Genomic DNA, 19,502 nt, shown 5'->3' with positions numbered 1-19,502 from the left:
GACTGGCCTGCACAGAGCTGTTATAGCTGCAAAGGGTAGGCCGACTTAATATTGAACCCTACGAACTAAAGCCACACGCTATACGAAAATCAGATGGGAAAATTCGTAAGACGAGCTGTCTGTGGATTTTCGGATCGTTATTACGGTGCTTTCGACAGCCGATTTCACTTTTTCGGCAGACAAAAGCTGGATGTGCAGGCTATAAAATCTTTGTCGGGTGAGAACGCAACGTCTATTTTTTCGGATGGTCAGTACAGAAATTGTCACCCAAAAGTCGAAAGTACAAACACGCATGCTCGCAAGCAAGGAACAATCGAGAAGAGTTTGGTCTTGTAAACTACCGTTCGTAATCTAGAATTAACATTCGTGATTAAATGTGGAAATGCGTTCTCATCTTCTTTAATGGTCTAATAATAAAGCTGCTATGCTGGTGATACTGATGTAGTTATGCCAAACTTTTAAAAGGTATTTGTTTTGTAGTGATATAAATAATATTTAATATTATGGTTGTTGTTTGACAACACCATTATCCCTGAGTTTTTAAGATCAAAGATACAACTATGTTGGCGTCCCTTGTTAATTTTCCATTGTGTTGTTTTTAACCACTTGCCAACTGCTGCACGCCAATGTACGTTGGCAGAATGGCAAAAGTAGGCACATGGGCGTACCTGTACGTCCTCTTTAAGAATGCGTGTGGCGGGTGACCCCGTGGCCGTGGCCATGGGACCCGCGGACTCGATGTCTGCCGGTATACTGCGATCGGGTCACAGAGAGGCAAAACGGGGGGGATGCCTGTGTAAACAAGGCATTTCCCTGTTCTACCTAGTGACAGGACACTGATCGTCTGTGCCCTGTGATCGAGAGCAGTGATCACTGTTGTGTCACAGGTAGCCCAGCCCCCACACAGTTAGAATCACTCCCTAGGACACACTTAACCTCTTCCCTGCCCCCTAGTGGTTAACCCCTTTCCTGTCAGTCACATTTATACAGTAACAGTGCATTTTTATAGCACTGTTCGCTGTATAAATGTGAATGGTTCCAAAATAGTGTCAAAAGTGTCCGATGTGTTCGCCATAATGTCGCAGTCATTATAAAAATCGCTGATCGCCACCATTACTAGTAAAAAAAAAATATTAATAAAAACACCATAAAACTATCCACTATTTCGTAGACCCTATAACTTTTGCGCAAACCAATCAATAAATGCTTATTGTGATTTTTTTACCAAAAATATGTAGAAGAGTACATATCGGCCTAAACTGAGGAACAAAATTGTTTTTTTATATATTTTTTTGGGGATATTTATTATAGTAAAAAGTTAAAAATATTTATTTTTTTCCAAAATTGTCACTCTATTTTTGTTTATAGCGCAAAAAATAAAAAGGTGATCAATTACCAATTTTGTATTAAAACGACGCAGTGCGAATCTCAAAAAATAGCCCGGTCATTGGGCAGCCAAATCCTGAAATGGTTAATGTAACTGCCTACTCCCAAACTGTCATTTGAAGAAAAACACATAGCCAAGTATTATTCTACACAATTTTTTTTTTTGTGAAGAAAAAAAATATTTAATTAAATTAGAGATGCCATCTGCCATCCAAATAAAAAATAACTTAACAAAAAAGTTTGAATCAACGCTCACCAAACTACTAAAACAAAATTAGGAGAAGGGGCCCAAAGGGTGGCGCTTAAGAAATGAACTTCCTCTTTATACTCTCGTACTACGTCATTACGTTTGTGTTTGTCGAATGACAATTTGCGGATAGTTAGTGTAATGAAACGTCCCACATTCCGCTTGAGTGCTTTCGTCATATACCGCTTCCTAACAAACAAAAAATGCAGCGCACAGTTTTTTTTTGTTTGTTTGTTCCCTTGTCCATCTTCCAAGTGGTTGACAGCTGCACTTTAGTTTTTTGTACTTATCACTATAGAATACTGTGGGTTTCTATATCGTGTGGTAGCGCTATTATGGGGATCTTTTGTATTCTTTTATATATCGCTTCCTCCCTTTCTGAATATAGATATCAGATATTCCAACAGTTGACAACTACAAACAAGACGATACTCGTTTGAATGCTGAACATGGACTGTTTATTAGAACCAGAATACAAGTCTTATATACAGTTAAAGAGGAGGTTCCTACCTCCTGCTCATATTACTCTAACAATATACCTGTAACCAGAAACATAAATTAACATGAGCTAATTAATTAATCCCTTAAAGCAGCCGACTACAATACACATTATCATACATATCAACACCGAACTCCTTCATACAATTGCAGGGTTAATTAACATAAACAACAATGGGTGAAAAACTCTTAAAAGCGGTGGCAAGCCATACTAGACTCATTTACATTATAGAGGACAACATGCAGACAGACAGGTGGCTGGAGTTGACATCAGCATCTCCTAACATTATTTGTCCTAACATTATGAATCAGTCACTATTTCTAATATTACAGTCATATACAGGTTTCCCAGAGTCTGTGTGTCTTGGGGGAACATGGACCTGAATCGGAAGTAACACCACCTCAAGGGTACCCAGCCATAAAGCTCACAAAGAGCACCGTTGCCCCAAATGCCAGGGCCCATGATCGGTAGGCAAGAGGCTAGAATTCAGTCCCCTCCAAAAGTCTCTGTCCCAAGTGAGTCTGTCACAGTTAGTATGCTAGACAAAATCCTGCACACACACTTTTGACAAAAATCTGACGCTCGGTCATACAACAATCGAACCGTGTGTACCAGGTTTAAGACTGGGATGCCATTAAAGTTCATGTGTGTGTAAAGGCAGATGTCCCAATACTTTTTGAAATATAGGGCCGGATTCACGAACGACTTACGCCAACGTATCTTTATATACGCCGCGTAAGTGCATGGATGCGCCGTCGTATCTATGCGCCTTATTATCAATGCAAGATACGCCTGAATTTCGGCTTGATCCGACCGACGTAAGTCTCCTACGCCGTCATATCTTGGGTGCATATTTACGCTGGCCGCTAGGGGCGCTTCCGTTGATTTACGCGTCGAATATGTAAATTACCTAGATATGCCGATTCACGAACGTACTTGCGCCCGTCGCAGTAAGCTACGCCGTTTACGTAAGGCGTACGTCCGGCGTATAGTTATCCCTCATAAAGCAGGGGTAAGTCATGTTAGGGTATGGACGTCGTAACAGCCGTCTGATTTTACGTCGTTTGCGTAAGTCGTATGTGAATGGGGCTGGGCGTAGGTTACGTTCACGCCGAAAGCATTGAGCCGACGTATCATAGGGAGTATATGCAACGTGATTCTGAGCATGCGTGTGCATGCGCCATTCGTTCGGAAATTCATTTATATGGGGTCAAGGCTAATTTAAATACAACACTCCCACTACCTTCCTAATTTGAATTAGGCGGGCTTACGCCTGCCCATTTATGCTATGCCAAAGTAACTTAGGGAGCGAGTGCTTTGTGAATACTGCTCTTGCCTCTCTATGTTACGTTGGTGTAGCGCATATGAGATGCGCTACGCCCGCTCAACGATACGCCGAGCTACCTGAATCTGGCCCATAGTATATATAACACACACACACACCTTATACATACATGTCTGTAGGTTTCTGTCATCGTTTTGGAATTTCCCTAGATAAATGAAAAGAAGGTATAAATGAGTTAAACACACACAAACAATCACAAAAAAGAATGGTCAGGCAAGACTAGAGATACATGTGTAAAGCTATCTCAATTTCCAATTTTCTTTTTTAATATAAAAGACCTTGGGCCAAATTCTCAAAAAGCTGTGCAAATTTAGTATTACCTAACTTATGTCATTTAAGTTACGGCGCCCTAAGTTGGTGTCGTAAGTGCCGTATCCACAGCGCATTTGCGCACAAAATTGCGCCATCCTTAACCTAAATTCCAAGGCGTAAGGCGTGGTTATGGCAAGTGGGAATGAAGTGGGTGTGCTTCATTGTAATAAGCCGTGACCCCATGCAAATGAAGGGCCGGCCGTACTGCGCATGCGCGCACGAATCTGGACCTCACTGGGCATGTGCAGAACTTTGCTCATCGCAATCAGTGAGATAGGTAAAAGCCCAAGCGTACTTAGTTTGAGGATCGCCCTGTGTCTAAATAGCCCCAGTCAAACACACTTCCTTAGCAAAAGTATTTCCCTGTGTTCCCTTCCTAAAGCAAGTTGCTTCTGCTTTGAACGTTTGTCAGTGTTTGTTGGTAAGATTTGTTTGTGCGAAAAGTTGTTGAGGAGTTGTAGAGTATAGTTGGTGTTTGTTTTTGATAATTTGTTATTTGTTTTGATTGTTTGCCTGTTTGTTTTTGATAAGTGTTTTTTTTTTTTGGTGTGTGTTTGTTTTTTGTTTCCCTTTTTTGCCTGTTTGTTTTTGATAAGTGTTTCTTTTTTGGTGTGTGATTGTTTTTTGTTTCCCTTTTTTGCCTGTTTGTTTTTGAATTTATAGTAGCTGTCTGTTTGTGTTTTTCTTTTTTTTTGCTTGTTTTTTTTTTTGCTTGTTGTGTGTGTATTGTTGATTGTTTTTTGGGTGAGTTTCCTGTTGCTGGGTGGTGTCTGTGATGGCCACCAAGCGCAGGAAGCTAAATTTTACAGTGGCAGAGAAGCATATTCTTGCTCAGGGCGTCATAAAATATGGGCGTTTTCTCCATGGCCCTGAGAGCCACAACACCACCCCGGCCAGGAGGAAGGAGATCCTTAAAAAGATCACCGATCGGATCAATGCGGCGGGGGGGGGGGGGGAGACCAGGACCATCGCTGGAGTTCAAAAAAAATCAACGATTTGAAGAGCGTGTCCCGGAACAAGCTGGCAACGCTGCATGCCCATACCAGGGGCACTGGAGGAGGGGGACCCTGCCCAGTCAGGATGAGTGAGGAGGAATGGGCAGTGGCCCAGTGTTTCCACCCACAGCAGGTGGTGGGCCTGCCTGGCTTTGACTCTGATTCTCCTGTGAGGACAGGTAAGTTTTTTTAATTTTCTATCTGGTGATTAGCATGTGTGGGTGGGGGAAGGGAAGATGTGCCAAGTGTGTGGATCCACCAACCTGTGATTGTTTTGTGTCCTCCCCAGATGGCCAGGAGGTTGCAGCCCCATCAGCCCAGGAGGTTGCTGGGTCATCAGCCCAGGAGGTGGCAGCCCCATCAGGGCAGGAGGTGGCAGTCCCATCAGGGCAGGAGGTGGCAGCCCCATCAGGGCAGGAGGTTGCTGGCCCATCAGGGCAGGCTGCTGCACCACCCCCAAGACAGGCTGATGCAGAGTCCCAAGAAGGGCAGGATTCGCCATGGGAGGGGAGTGCCCACAACTCCCCTAATTTGGATGTTGAGTGGGAGGAGGATGAGGGGGAGGAAGATGAGAATATTGATATTGGCCAGCAAATCCTGATGGGCCAAGATAGGACCTTTGAGTCATCCCCTGAGGGTACCCCAGAGGCTCCCAGCAGTCAGGCCACCATCATGGGTGGCCCCTCCCAACCCTCCTCCAACATGCAGCAGCCCCCATGGGTCACTCCAACCCCTCCTCCAAGGCCACAAGCCTCAGGGGCAAGTTGGAGGCCGACCCCAGAAACCAGGGGGGGTTTGTGCGTCTGCCGGTCAGTCTGCTGAGGGACAATGCCCGGCAGACCCGCAGTCTGGGTGAAATTAAAAAAACAATGAGCAAGGTGGAGCACAGCCTGGGTTTAATGAGGGAGTCACTGGGTGACGTGGCCACCAACTCAGTGGGGGTCATCACGTGTTTGTGGGACCTGAAGAACGCCACAACAGGCGTGGCCCAGGAGGTGACTGCCCTGACCCAGGCTGTGCAGGCCAATACCCGGGCTGTGCAGGCCAATACCCGGGCTGGCCAGGCTAATACGGCTGACATGACTGCCTGTCTGACACGGATAGCCGTGGCCTTGGAGGGCAGGCCAACAGGAGGACAGACACCAGGGGAGGCTCCTTCTTCCCCTGCACAGACCCCACCCCGTGAAGATAATCCCTCCCCTGCACAGACCCCCCCCCGTGAAGATCCCCCAGTCGGCCATGGCCGTGGCCGTGGCCGTGCCCGTGGTCAGCCCAGAAGGAGCACTCGGCAACATCAGTAAGTTGCAGGGGCACTTTTGATTTTATTTTTTATTTTTTATTATACTGTACTTATGATTTGGTTTATGTGTGTGAATGATGTGTGAATGTGGGGGGGGTGGCATTCCTGATAACATAAGGGTGTCACCCTCAGTTTTGGTGGAGTAGGGATCCCCAGGACCAGGGAGAAGTCATCCCAGGTTCCTGAATGGTGTATGAATGCACAGTGACATAATTGGAGCCGTGGCGGGGCGTTACTGCTCCCAAGTACCAAAGGGGGGGGGGGGTACTTGGATCTAATCCAATTCGATGTGCATGTGATGTGTCTGTGCTAGGGACCACAGTGGCGTGCATTCATGCATTCTCATTGTGAGATAATTAATGTGCGTTTTGTATAAAAAAAAGACATTCTCATTGTCATATAAGTAATGTGCATTTTATGTACAAAGTAAATGTTTAAAGGTCACATAATCTCTGATTTTTTGTTGGCAAAGCAACAAAATAAAGATAATTAAGGTCCATTTACTGGGCAAAGATGCCTTCAGCCAGTTGTCTCCTTATTGCCTGGCCCTCAGCAGACCGGGTAGAGGTGGTTGGGGGGGGGGGGGGATTGCCTGGGTGGGGGGTTAGGTCAGGACATATCTCAACATGCAGGCCCCTTCTCAGAGCAAAATTATGGAGGATGCAACATGCCCCAATAATTTGACAGACAAAGTCTGGGGAATACAAGAGTGTACCCCCAGTCTTGTCAAGGCATCTGAATCTGGACTTGAGAAGGCCAAATGTCCGCTCTACTATTGACCGGGTCTGGATGTGCACCTCGTTGAATTTCCGTTCTCTGGGTGTTTGGGGGTTCCTAAAAGGGGTCATGAGATGGGGTCCCAACGCATATCCAGAGTCACCTGTAAGGGAAAAGACAGGAGGATATTAGTCATGCATGTGCCCCTTGTGATGTCTGCATCATGGGGGGGGCATACCTGACACCAATGTCACTCACCAATCAGCCAGCTGTCTCCATAAACGTTCATCTCCAAGTCTTGGTAGATCTTGGTCTGCCGTAGAATAAAACTGTCGTGGCACGACCCTGGAAACTTGGCACAAACGTGCCAGATGAGGCCATGGGCATCTACAATCATCTGTACGTTGATGGAATGCCACCCTTTTCTGTTTCTGAACAGGTGTTCAGTTTCATGGGGGGGCTGTAGTGCCACATGGGTGCAGTCTATCGCCCCGATGGTCCTTGGGAAGCCAGCAATGCTGTAAAAGTCATTCATGGCTTGCAGACGCTGCTCCTCCTGGGTGGGCTTGACAAATTGGTTGGTCATGCGCCGCAGTATGGCAGGGACCACCTGATGGACACATCGGCTCATTGTCGACTGCACCATCCCAGCCAGACCTCCAGATGCACGCTGGAATGAGCCTGAAGATAAAAAATGGAGGGTTGCCATCACTTTATGTAGAGGTGTCAGGGCATGGGAGCGTCTGGTTGGGGTGATAAGATCCTCCTGAAGTAGTTGGGTGATCTCCAGGATGGCTTCCCTATCAAACCTGTAGTTGCCATACACCTCATAATCTGGCATTTGAAACAGATCACGCCGTGGCCGATAAACTCTCTCCTGTGCCCTCATCCTCCTCCTCTGTGCCCTCCTCCTCCTTTGTGCCTGTAAGGTGGCAAGTGCCGTCAGAATCATTGATGTCCCAGGCATTTTTCCAGACAGATCCTTCACAACTATAGCTCTAGTCACTACCTTCAGCAAACCCTTCCACGGCATGTGTAAAATTAGGGCTGCTTTTATAATGTGGACATTTACACAGGGAAACTAACAGGTGCGCACAGGGCGGAAAATACGCCGCACACACTTAATTTTGAGAATCGCCCTAACTTCCTCATTTGCATCTTTGCCTATCAAAAACAGCGGCGAGACTAGCGTAATTTGCGCCCGGGGATGCGCAGGTGAAACTATTTTAGGTAGGACTGAAAATCCGGAAATCTAGGCTTAACTTGTTTTGAAGATCGGGCGCAAAGATACGCGCCGTGTAAATTTAGAAAACTTTAGTTAAGTCCGCGTATCTCTTTTGAGAATTTGGCCCCTTTTCTTTTGGAGAAATGTTTAACATAACTAAGGTTAGGATTGTCACTAATATCTAAATTAAGATTTTATTTTTATTTTTATTAAAATTGGTAAGCTCTCTGCAAGTCCCACAGCCCCTTCCCCTGCCCCTTCCCCTATCCCTATTGTCACCATTTACTCAAATATTTGGGGATGGAGACCTGTGTACTGTATGGTCATGGTCTCATGTAAAGTCCCAACCATTGCTTCTTTCAAGTCTTCATAATTGATATCTATGATTTCCTGTTAGGGATCCAATCACACCGCCTGTCATTCCAGCCAATCAGGTGATGGGTAACAGACCCGAGCACCTGATTGGCAGATAGGCGGTTCAGTGTTAGGAAAGCCACTAGTCATTCAATTTTCTAAGACAGCTGGTTGAACTGCGAGCGCCAAGCATGGCTCTCGCTGTTTACATTTTTTTGACACCTATTAGAGCCTATGGCTCTAACCAGGTGCTTAAAAAAAAACCCGCCAAGCGCCTTGAGGCGATTTAGTTCGCATTTGTAGCGCTATACAAGTTACTCACTTACTCACACTAAAAGCCTTTACAGGTTACCAGTTTAAAGTTGCACAGGAGGTATGGCACATATGTGCGTGGGACCTACTTGTACATTTGCATTTGCCCAGGATCACGGGGGGAACAGGGGCACTTTACAATATTTTTTATCATTTATTTAATCATTTATTTATTCATTTTGGGTGAACCTCCGCTTTTCGGAACCCTCCCCGCTCCGGTGTCACATTTGACATCTTTCAGGGGGGAGGGGGTGCAGATACCTGTATAAAACAGGTATTTGCACCACATTTCCGGGTATAGACTCCCGCGGGAGTCCGGCCCCTCCGCGTCACCCCCCGTTGTGTTCTGGGAAACACTCGGCTCCCAGAACACAATGGAGACCACTGGGAACTGCACAGCGCGACTCGCGCATGCGCAGTAGGGAAAGGGGCAGTGAAGCCGCATCGCTTCACTTCACGATTCCCTTACCGAGGATGGCTACCGCTCGGCTTCGGCTGCCGACGTCGCGGGCGACTTTGACAGGTAAGTGTTAATTTTTTAAAAGCCAGCAGCTGCTGTATTTGTAGCTGCTGGCTTTTAAAACATTTTGTTTTAGGTGAACCCCCGCTTTAAAGCGAGATTCTAGGCGTAATTTTATTTTTTTTGCAAGCTAAAATGAATCACATTAAATAGTCCCTAAAACATATTAATAGCTCCCCAATCGTTTCAGAAATCATTGCAAACACTTGCCTTATATCCTCCAGCTCATGTTGTGGCCGTATCCATCATATGTGTGGACATGTGAAGCCCAGTTCCTTTTTCTTTCTGGTTTTCAGGGAGAGGTGCATGCTGGGCGATTTTTAGGCACAGTAATGCCCAGAGACTCCTGGGAAATAAGTGTCATCATTTCCCAGGAGGCAATGGGGTCTTAGGACAGGAAGTTGAACCACCTAGGACCAGGAACTAGGCAGATTACGAAATGTGCCTAGTAACAGCCAGATAGAAGCGAGTGCAAGATTTTTTATTTTTATTTTATTTTTTTACATTAAAGGCAAACTGTTAATAGAAAGTTAATTTTTAGGGTGGAACTCTGCTTTAATTAAATATTATTATTTTTACACCTTTATGTATTTTTTTTAATGTATTTATGTATTTTTTTCCCTACAGTTTGGGGATCCAGTAAACCAAAAAAAATCTTACTTCTTTATGAAACAGCTCAGTCGGCTTTTGAAATGAAGCAGTTCAAGTTTAGCTCTATGTTCCTCAGAATTCTTTTTCCGGAATGATTGGTATTTACGGAACAGTTTAAGTAGTTTTTCATCTGTTGGTTTTATTTTTTTTTGGTGGTCAATAATGACGTGGTCACATGAGCCTACTCTCAGGCGTCCCAAACCATCGATGAAGAATTCTGCAATTTTAAAAACACTTTTACAAATAATGTTATTTTTCACATTATGACATGATAGCATCACACAGTTTCTGCAGATTTGTCGGCTGCACATCCATAATGCAAATCTCCCACCACATCCCAAAGGCAGGGCCATCTTAATAGCATCATGGGCCCCTGGGCAAAGTAATGCTATGGGGCCCCTACAAGGTTGCCCCAATTTACGCACCTACTCTCTTTAAATCTCTTTTTTTTTAATTTTAATTATAACATTTTTTATTGTTGTTTGCATATGTAAAGTACAAAAAGTAGTGCGCCAAGTTGCATAGACTTAACATAGTACATACGCAAGCATACATTTTTCCCCTCCCCTTATCTCTGTATCATTATAATTAAGTGAAAAAAACCTCTTAACTTCCAAATAGTCTTCCCTTATATCCACCATCCCCCCCACCGCCCCTCCAGCCCTCGCCCACCCATCCGCCCTCCCATCACACCTTGGACCGTTTTTTTAGGTTAATTTGCTTCATTAAATTAATCCTCCCCATAAAGGGATGTCCAATAGCGGGTTAAAGTATTTATTAAATTTGAAAGACTTCCTCTTCTTATATAGAGCATCCCGTTATGTCTAGCCAAGGTTTCCACATCCTCACAAATTTTCTATAGTTGCCCTGTCTAGTAAGTGTCACTCTCTCGCTCCAGATCATTGTGTTAATGGTTTCAACCCAAGATTTGACAGTGGGTGGAGTCTGGGCCTGCCACCTCAACGCAATTAACTTCCTTGCCTGGAAGAGGCATCTCAGCACCACCTCAAGGGCACCGACAGGCACTCTATCCTCCTCAATACTGCCTAATAGGCATGCCTTGGACTCAGCTTCCAAATTTGTTTTAAAAGTTTTATTTATTATGTCTATCACCTCCTCCCAGTATCTGAATAGCTTAGGGCATTTCCACATCATGTGGATGAGGCTGCCTGTCGCTCTGCACCTTGGACATTCGTCAGTACTTCTCCACCCGAGATTGAACATTCTCCTGGGGGTATAGTATACTCTATGCAAGAGGAACAAGTGTGATACTTTCTGAGATGGAGAGATCGAGACCAATACCCCCCTCCTCAAGATTGCGCTCCACTATTCCGTGGACATTTGCCCTAAGTCTCTCTCCCACCCTATCCTGCTCTTAATGGGGCCTGCCCTACTTATTGTTTTAGCTCCTATTCTGGAATACAGTTCGGAGATCAGGCCTTTAGTTGTTTTTGAAAAGGTTATTTTCAGGAGGGTAGGAGCCGAGGACCATACAATGGGGTGTGACCCAAACTGGGCTTGGATGCCGTGCCGGATCTGGAGGTATCTGTAAAATGTTTTGTTTGCTATATTGAATTCCTGTCGCAAGTCTGCAAATGATTTCATATGTTCTCCATCATACAATTGGTTTAAGCGGTTTATCCCTTGTCTCTCCCATTCCTTGCATCTCTCAATATCTTTTAATTCCCTTAAGTTTTGGTTGCACCAGAGAGGGGCAAACGTTGTTATTCCCTTATAGCCCATCAGTGTTTTTGTTGTTTGCCATACTTTAAGGATAAGTTTTATAGTTGGACATTTATGAATAAACGAACCAGCCTCGAGTGCCTCCATTATTGTCCTATGTGGTGCCCCTATTAGCATCAATGTACCGGGATTCCCGTCTCCCTCCAATCCGCAATTCGCAAGATGTTGTAACTGCGAAGCTAGGAAGTATGTTTTCGGGTGAGGAACTGCCATTCCCCCCTCATTAGCTGGTAACTGCATGGTCTGGAGACAAATCCTGGCTTGTCCCTTCTTCCAGATTAAATCTCTGAAAATGGATTCTATCCTTTTGAACCATTTTTGGTCTATCCAGACTGGGGAGTTATGAAGGATATAGAGTAGCTGGGGCAGCCATAGCATCTTTATTAAATTAAATTGCCCCGCTATGGATAGTGGTAGTTTACACCAAATGTCTCTTTTATGTTCCTATTTGGACAAGAGGGGAATTAAGTTATTTGAGACAAAGCTATTGATGTCCCTCGTGATCCATATCCCGAGGTATTTCATCATAGCTACTACTTTTAACTGAGGAATTCCGTGAGGTATCTGGACACCAAGGGGATCAATTGGCAGTAGTGCTGACTTTTCCCAATTAATGACCAGCCCAGAACATAGCCCAAAATCGCCCACCGTTTTTATTACATTTTTTAACGAGGTTTCGGTGTCTCCCAGAAAAAACAGGACATCGTCCGCAAACAGTGCGATCTTATCCTCTATAGTTAGTCTACGGAACCCCTGTATATCTTCTGATTTTGATGGCCAATGGTTCCATCGCCAGCGCGAACAGAAGGGGGGAAAGGGGACAGCCTTGTCGAGTTCCTCTCTCTAGTTGGAAGGTTTCGGAAAATTTGTTGTTGATTTTAATTTTTGCTCTTGGCTGGTTATATAACAGCTTCACCCAACTAATAAACCTGGGACCAAACCCGAATTTCTCTAGGACCTTCCATAGGTAGTCCCATTCCAGACTGTCAAAAGCCTTGGCGGCATCCAGGGCTAAAACAGCTCTGGAACCCACCCCCTCTGTTGGAATTTGCATATTCAGGAACAGTCTCCTGATATTAATACTGGTTGACCTATTAGGGATGAAGCCAGATTGGTCAGGATGTATAAGCGCTTGGATATTCCGGTTTAGACGAGTTGCTAATACTTTAGCCAAGATCTTGGCGTCAGTACCTAGGAGTGAGATGGGACGATACGATGAGGCCTCAGTTGGATCCTTCCCCTCCTTATGTAAGACAATAATGGTGGCTTCTATCATAGAGGTGGGGAATGTTCCATGAATCAATGCCCAATTTAATGTCTTGAGGAGTTCTGGTAACAGAATATCCCCATATCTTTTGTAGATCTCTAAGGGCAACCCGTCTGGGCCAGGTGACTTTTGAGTTGACATCCCCGCCACTGCCTGTTTTAGTTCACCTAGAGTGATTGGCGCCTCCATATCAATGTTATCTTCCTCCGACAGGGTCGGGACGGACATTCCCAGGAGAAAATTTCCCGGTCCTTCGGTCCCCTCCCTCCTCTTGGAGCTATAAAGGGATACGTAGAATTCTCTAAAGGTGTTTAATATCACAGTTTTATCGGTGGAAGTTTCCCCGCTTGCTAACTTGACTGCTGTAACAGTGGAGGGGGGGGAATTAGTTCTAATAAGCAGAGATAATAGGCGCCCCACTCGCTCTCCCTCTCCAAACTGGTTCTGTCTCTGGAATATTCGTTTTCCCTCTGTTCTTTTTAATGTAGTCATTTTATATATCTGTTGTTTTTCTAACCACTCTTTTAGACTGTGCGAGGTTGGGGCTTCAATGTATCTCTTCTCTGCCTGTAGCAACTGCTTCCTTATCTCGCTCTCTCCCTCCCTATTCTTCCTCTTAATCCCTGCTATCTTTTGAATCAGGAGACCTCGGAGGTGAGCTTTTAGGGTGTCCCATACCACCCCACATTTATCTGTAGAAATTCTTTGAGAGCAGACATCACCATACTGTGTTCACTCATTAGCTCGAGTCAGTGAGGGCTAATTTTCCATTCACTGGGTACCATTTACCCCTAGTGATCGGAGATTCCTCTTGGGCCATATTCTATATTTGTTACTAGTGTTACTGCCTCGTCGTTACCCAACGCCATGTCTATTCTGGATAAAGTGTGGTGAGTCTTCGAAAAACAGGAATATTGGCGTTCCTGCGGATAGCGCGTACACCAAATATCGCATAATCCAACTTCATCCAGAAATAGAGCTAATCGATCCTCTCCTTTTATTTTAGGTCTGTTTCCCGGCGGGAACCTGTCCTGGGTCCTATCTAAGGCTTCATTAAAATCTCCTATAATAAGTATCGGTATCCCTGGTTTATCCAATGTGAACTCAATCAATTTGTGTAGAACTTCAAATTTAAATGGGGGGGGGGGGGATATAAACACTAGCTATCACAAATAGTTTATTTTCAATTGAGCAGAATAAAAATATAAACCTTCCCTGATCGTCTATCCTGCTCTCTCTACAGGAGAATACCAATCCTCTCCCCACCAGTATACTCACTCCCCTAGAATAGGATGAGTGGTAAGAGTGGTAAGTGGACTGGAATTTGGGACCGCACAACTGTACGGCTGTTTTTGCGGTTAAGTGCGTCTCCTGCAGGCAGAGCAGGCCTGCTCCTCTCGCCCCCAGCATATCTAGGATAGTCGTTCTCTTAATAGAGTCCCTCATTCCACGCACGTTCAAAGATTTTATACAGAACGTTTTATCTACCATATCCTATGGTTGAATTCAACATTAGCCACCCTATTATTCTCTCTTGTCTTGTCTCAAGAGAGATCCAAAAAAAAAATAGTACAATCATAAAATATATGAACCTTTAACCTTTGCCCGATTTGTGTCTGAGAACACCAAGAAAAAACGAGGAGTCCCGGCAGTAAAAGGGAAAAAAGAAGGTCCAAAACCTGAGCAACAATCAAAATTCTATATACTGAGGGGGAACACCACGGGAGACACCACGGGAAACATAGACATCTAAGAATAAGATACTGGTTATATAAGAAAAACTCCCCAAGGTGCTCTTCTTTACTTCTTTCCTTTCTTTCCCTCCTTTGTTCCCCCCTTGTCCCTTTGTCTTTTCCTTTTTTTTTTTTTTTTAAAAAAAAAAAGGGGGAAAAGCCACAATAAATATTTACCCGCTTCGCCATACCCTAAAAAAAGAAACATAATAATAAAAAAAACGATCTAAGTAGAAAGATTACAAATATTAATAGTGTTATCAAATATTTAGTGGTGGTGTGTGACCCATCCAATCCTCCCCCGCCCTTCCCCCCTCTCCCCCCAATAGATCCCTCCCTCATATCCCTACCCATTCTACTCAACCCTCCCACCCTTGGCCCTCCTAGGCCTCCCCTGGGGACTCTACCTGTGACCTCCATACTACTCACCCTTAATGAACCAATCATACCTCCCTATATGAATCACAACCATACAACCCTCCATCCCCTCCCACCCCACCTCCCCCTTTAGCTACCATTCAGTGCCTCTTACTTTCTCTTCTTCCCATTTTGTGCAGTTTTAGTGCTTATTTATTGTGTAAGGGAAGGGATTCCCTGTGTTTTAACTAGCCAGTATTTGGCACATTACCGTGTTACAGTATTTACTAAATTCGTGAATATGTTAAAAAAGTGCAATAAATAACCGAGCCTAAGAAAAAAGAAGAGGCCCAAAAAAAAAAAAAAGGAAAACAGAACACAAAGAAAAAAAAAAAGCAAGGGGTCCCTGGGTTCATAAGTCTTTCAGATGTCTTTCTTATTGTCCTCGATCTATTTCGCTGTGCTTGCCGGTGAGTCAAAAAAGAAAGTTCCCCCCAGGGCAGAGACTCACAGGCGGGCTGGATAAAGCAGAGCATACGGAAGATTATGTTTTTGAAGAGTTCGCTTGATTGAAATAAATTCAGCTCTTCGTCTCTGCAAATCGGGGGAGAAGTCCTGATACAGTGAGACTTTTTAACCCCATTGTATAAAATCTCCCCTTTTTCTCTGGCCTTTCGGAGCAGAGTCACTTTGTCGGTATAGTTCAGTGCTTCTCAATTATTTTCTGTCATACCCCCCCTAGGAAGAAGAAAACATTTCGGGCCCCCCCCCGCGCGACTGTAAATAGTATCTTTTGTCTATAAAATTGTTATTGCTCTATACGGTTTTTAGGTGAACCTCCACTTTAAGCTGACAACTGCGCGTTGGTTTTTGATCACCTCTGCGTTTTATTTTTTTCCTTTTTTTTTCAACAAAAGATCAATTTTGACATTTTTTTTTTAAAGTTTTTTTTTATAAACTGGCCCTCCTCATTGGAGTACAGGTGAGGTGGGAGGAGGGATGACACCTGTCAGCCTGCTGGATAAGGTGGAGGGGACGGGCGGCCTTACCTTTACTTTTCTTCAGCGCACTGTGTAAGGCGGCAGTCTGTCAGTCCCGTCCTGGTCCCGCCGTTAGAATTTGAACTGCATGCCTTACGCATGCACGCAACGGCGCCGCGCTACCACCTGACCTGAGACGCGGAGGAGGGAGGAAGGGAGGGCGTGCATGCCAAGGGGACCAGACAGTGTCAGACACTTTGGGCGCGTCTGCGCCACCCCCCCCCTCTCTGCAGCGCCGGGGTGCCGTGCAGATCAGCATCCCCGCACACATCATTCACGATCAGACCGGCCCTGGTCGCTATGGCGGTAGTTCCGCCACTGGCTGGAAATGGGGGATAATTGCCAGGTCACACGAGCCCCCCTTTACGGAGCCTCGCGGCCCCCCAGGGGGGCGCGCCCCACTATTTGAGAAGCACTGGTATAGTTGAACATTTTGACAAGCAATGGTCTGGGGCGCTCACTTGGCGGGCGTGGTTTAAAGGGGACCCGATGAGCACGTTCGATGCCAAAAAAGGGTGAAAAAGTTGTGGCCCCGAAAGTCTCCCTCAACCAGCCCTCAAGAAATTCAATGGGGTTAGCTCCCTCGCTCCTCTCCGGTACGCCGATAATTCGAACATTATTTCTACGACTTCTATTTTCCAAGTCATCGATCTTGGCCCCCTGCATGTCCATTTGTTTCTTTAACCCTGAGATTTCTTGCCTAAGTGGGAATAAATCGTCCTCGACTGTGCTTAATCTTTCCTCTAGAATGGTGGTTCTTTCCATGGTCTTACTCCATTTGTCCCCCATTAAACATAAGTCCTCCTTAATGCCTTTCAACTGAGTCTCTAGGCCAGTGATTGAGTCCTTGCATACGTTTATGGCATACAGGAGGTCTTTCAATGTAGGTTCACCCTCACTTCCTGTTGCGCCACCTGCCATGGTTGTTTTATGTAACTTAGCATCTTTTAATGTGGGCTCCTGAGATAGCTCCGGATCAGTATTTACGGTAGATCCTGAAGTGGTCTCTTCAGCTGATATTGCCACAGTCTCATTTCTCCCCCCGCCAGGGCCCTTGTTAGATTGAGTTTTAGGACCAGAAGAGTTAGCTACGTTGGGTGTCTTAGGGGGTACTGCTGCTGCTGACCCCAAACTCCGCCTATCTACTGACAGGGCTAGTGTACCCTTAGGATGCACTGCAGCCAATGCCGCTCCCCCCTTAGCTGGGGAGTGAGTATTGGATTTTGGGGGGTGGAAAAAGCAATTCAGCTTAGCTGCTGCTACCTGGCTACCTTTGTCTTTGTCCTTGTCCTTAGTGGACCTTGTAACAGGAGCCCCCTCTGCGTGGGGTGCACTTTTGGACATGGTAAACATGAGGAATAGACAATTTTTTAAGTTGGCTTTTAGCTCGTGTATACCGATTAGCGGTTGCACCCAGCAATTATATCTGTGATCTGGGTCACTCTCAAGTACGGGCAAAATATCTTATTGCTAGCTCTGCCTCAAGTAACCAGTGACCAGCACAATAAACAGTGTAGTGGTGGCTGACTCAGAGAAGCAAAGCAAAGTCCAGCAAAGTAAAGCAAAGTCCAGCAAAGTAAAGCAAAGTCCAGCAAAGTAAAACAAAGTAAAGCGAAGTCCAGCAAAGTAAAGCAAAGTCTAGCAAAGTATATCTGGTTGTAGCCTAACTTCACTTCTTGCTACTTAGTGTGGGCAGTGAGGGTAAACAGGTATTACCTTTATCCTGTGCTCCTGGTTGATCCAGCGGTCTCCTCACACCTCCCACAGAGGATCTTCTTGCTGTCAGTGTCTCCAACTCGCCGGTTCACTACCCCTGTCGCAGATCCCCACTGGTTGGTGCAGCGACGAGGGAGCGCACTCCCGTATGTGCGCGAAATCGCGAAGTCTCGCGAGATTCTCAGATGTCACGGTCTCCTCCGTACCCCGCTCAACCTCCGCTCAATGAGGTTCACTTCCAGGCTCCCTCGGTTCGCACGCCGCCAACGGAGAGGTGGTCACACACGGCCGCTCGGGGCCGGCAAAGCTCCAGACTCCTCCAGGCTCCAGCCAGCCAACCAGAGCAAGCGACGAAACAGCGTGGGCAGCGTTAGGCAACGGCACAGAGCCCACAGATCACACTCCAGGCAAGCGATGCAGGTAATACCGCTGTGCTAGGTTAGCACTTTTCTGGGGATGGAAAGCCGGGCATAGAAGCACTGTCACGGTATAAATTTCATGATAGGGGAGAGGGGGGTGAGGTGGATACCTTCACACGCTCACGCTGCCACACTCACTCTCACACTCTCCTGCATCCGGCCACGCCCCCCCCTCGCCTCTAAATCTCTGGTCCGCACCTACTCTCAAGAATGGAAGTGCAATATTTCTACTTTACAGTGTGTCACTTGCCACCGTCCCCTGTTACCAGATTCAGCGTGTCACTTGCCACCAAATTCAGTGTGTCACTTGCCACCATCACCTGTAAACAAATTCAGCATGTCACTTGCCACCGCCACCTGTCACTAGATTCAGCGTGTCACCAAATTCAGTGTGTCACTCGCCACCGTCACCTGTCACCAGATTCAGCATGTCAATTGCCACCCATCCCCTGCCACCAGAATTAGCGTGTTACTTGCCACCAAATTCAGCATGTCAGGGGGAGAGAAGGAAGGCAAGGGAGAAGGAAGGGGGAGAGAAGGAGGGGGGGAGAGAAGGAAGGGGAGAAGGGGGTCTGGTCACAGTGCTCACTTACTTGAATGGTCCCCGGGGGCTCTCAGTCAGTGACTTCTCTCATTCTTGTGTTCTTTGACTCTTTAATCTTCCCGCCCCCTCATCCCCTTCACAGACGTAGCGGCACACATGCAGGGAGAGAGGGGCGGGAGAAGGGATGTTGAGGGTACAGGACGGAGCAGCGTGGGGATACCTTCCAGGACAGCCACACCTCCCGAGCCGCTTGTCACTGCAAATTGAGCAGTGAGGATGAAGCGGCTCAGCAGCCATGAAAGGAGGGGGAGGAGAAGCTACGGGTTTCCTGGCCATTCCCCGGTGTGCTGCGGATATTCCGCGAGCGACGGAAGGTGTTTCTGAACTTTCTGGTGCTGTGGAGAGCCTTAGTTAGCTGGTATCTTCGGCGGCAGGCCCGGACTGGCCATAGGGCAGACCGGGCAAATGCCCGGTAGGCTGCGGCCACCTGCTCCGTGACATGTTGCTGATCAGGCCGCACAGCGGGAGTTAAGCGACGACCGCGGCCTGGACAGGGTTAACACAGGCCGCGGCTGCCGCTCGCCTACCGCTATGCGGCCATACCTGTCATCTCTGGCGGAACTAGCGGCTGCATTGGCTGGGCTGTGTGTCTCTCTCACACACAGCACAGCCTCAGAGCCGCGCTGACAGTTCCGCTCTCCACTCCTCCTCGTCCAGCCATGAGCGTCCGCACAGGTGGGGAGAGCTGCAGTCCGGAATGTTTCCCCCGCTGGCCCCCCTCTCCTTCTCCTTCTCATGTCGGCAGCATGAAAAGAGAAGT

General features: G+C 46.3%; 1 protein-coding gene across 1 annotated transcript in view; it reads right to left on the bottom strand.

The window, feature by feature from the left end:
* Positions 1-9,868: 9,868 nt before the first annotated feature.
* The window catches only part of LOC120918334 (beta-1,4 N-acetylgalactosaminyltransferase 2-like), a 69,901-nt gene continuing 60,267 nt past the window's right edge, over positions 9,869-19,502 (bottom strand). Inside the window, exon 9 of the mRNA XM_040329873.1 lies at positions 9,869-10,080. Coding sequence (XP_040185807.1) covers positions 9,869-10,080 — 212 coding nt within the window. The remainder of the gene's footprint in view (positions 10,081-19,502) is intronic.

This window comes from Rana temporaria, chromosome 12 (genome assembly GCF_905171775.1).
Source record: "Rana temporaria chromosome 12, aRanTem1.1, whole genome shotgun sequence".
NCBI lineage: Eukaryota > Metazoa > Chordata > Amphibia > Anura > Ranidae > Rana > Rana temporaria.
Note: the sequence above shows the minus strand (reverse complement) of the source record. Positions and strands in the feature narration are given on the sequence as shown.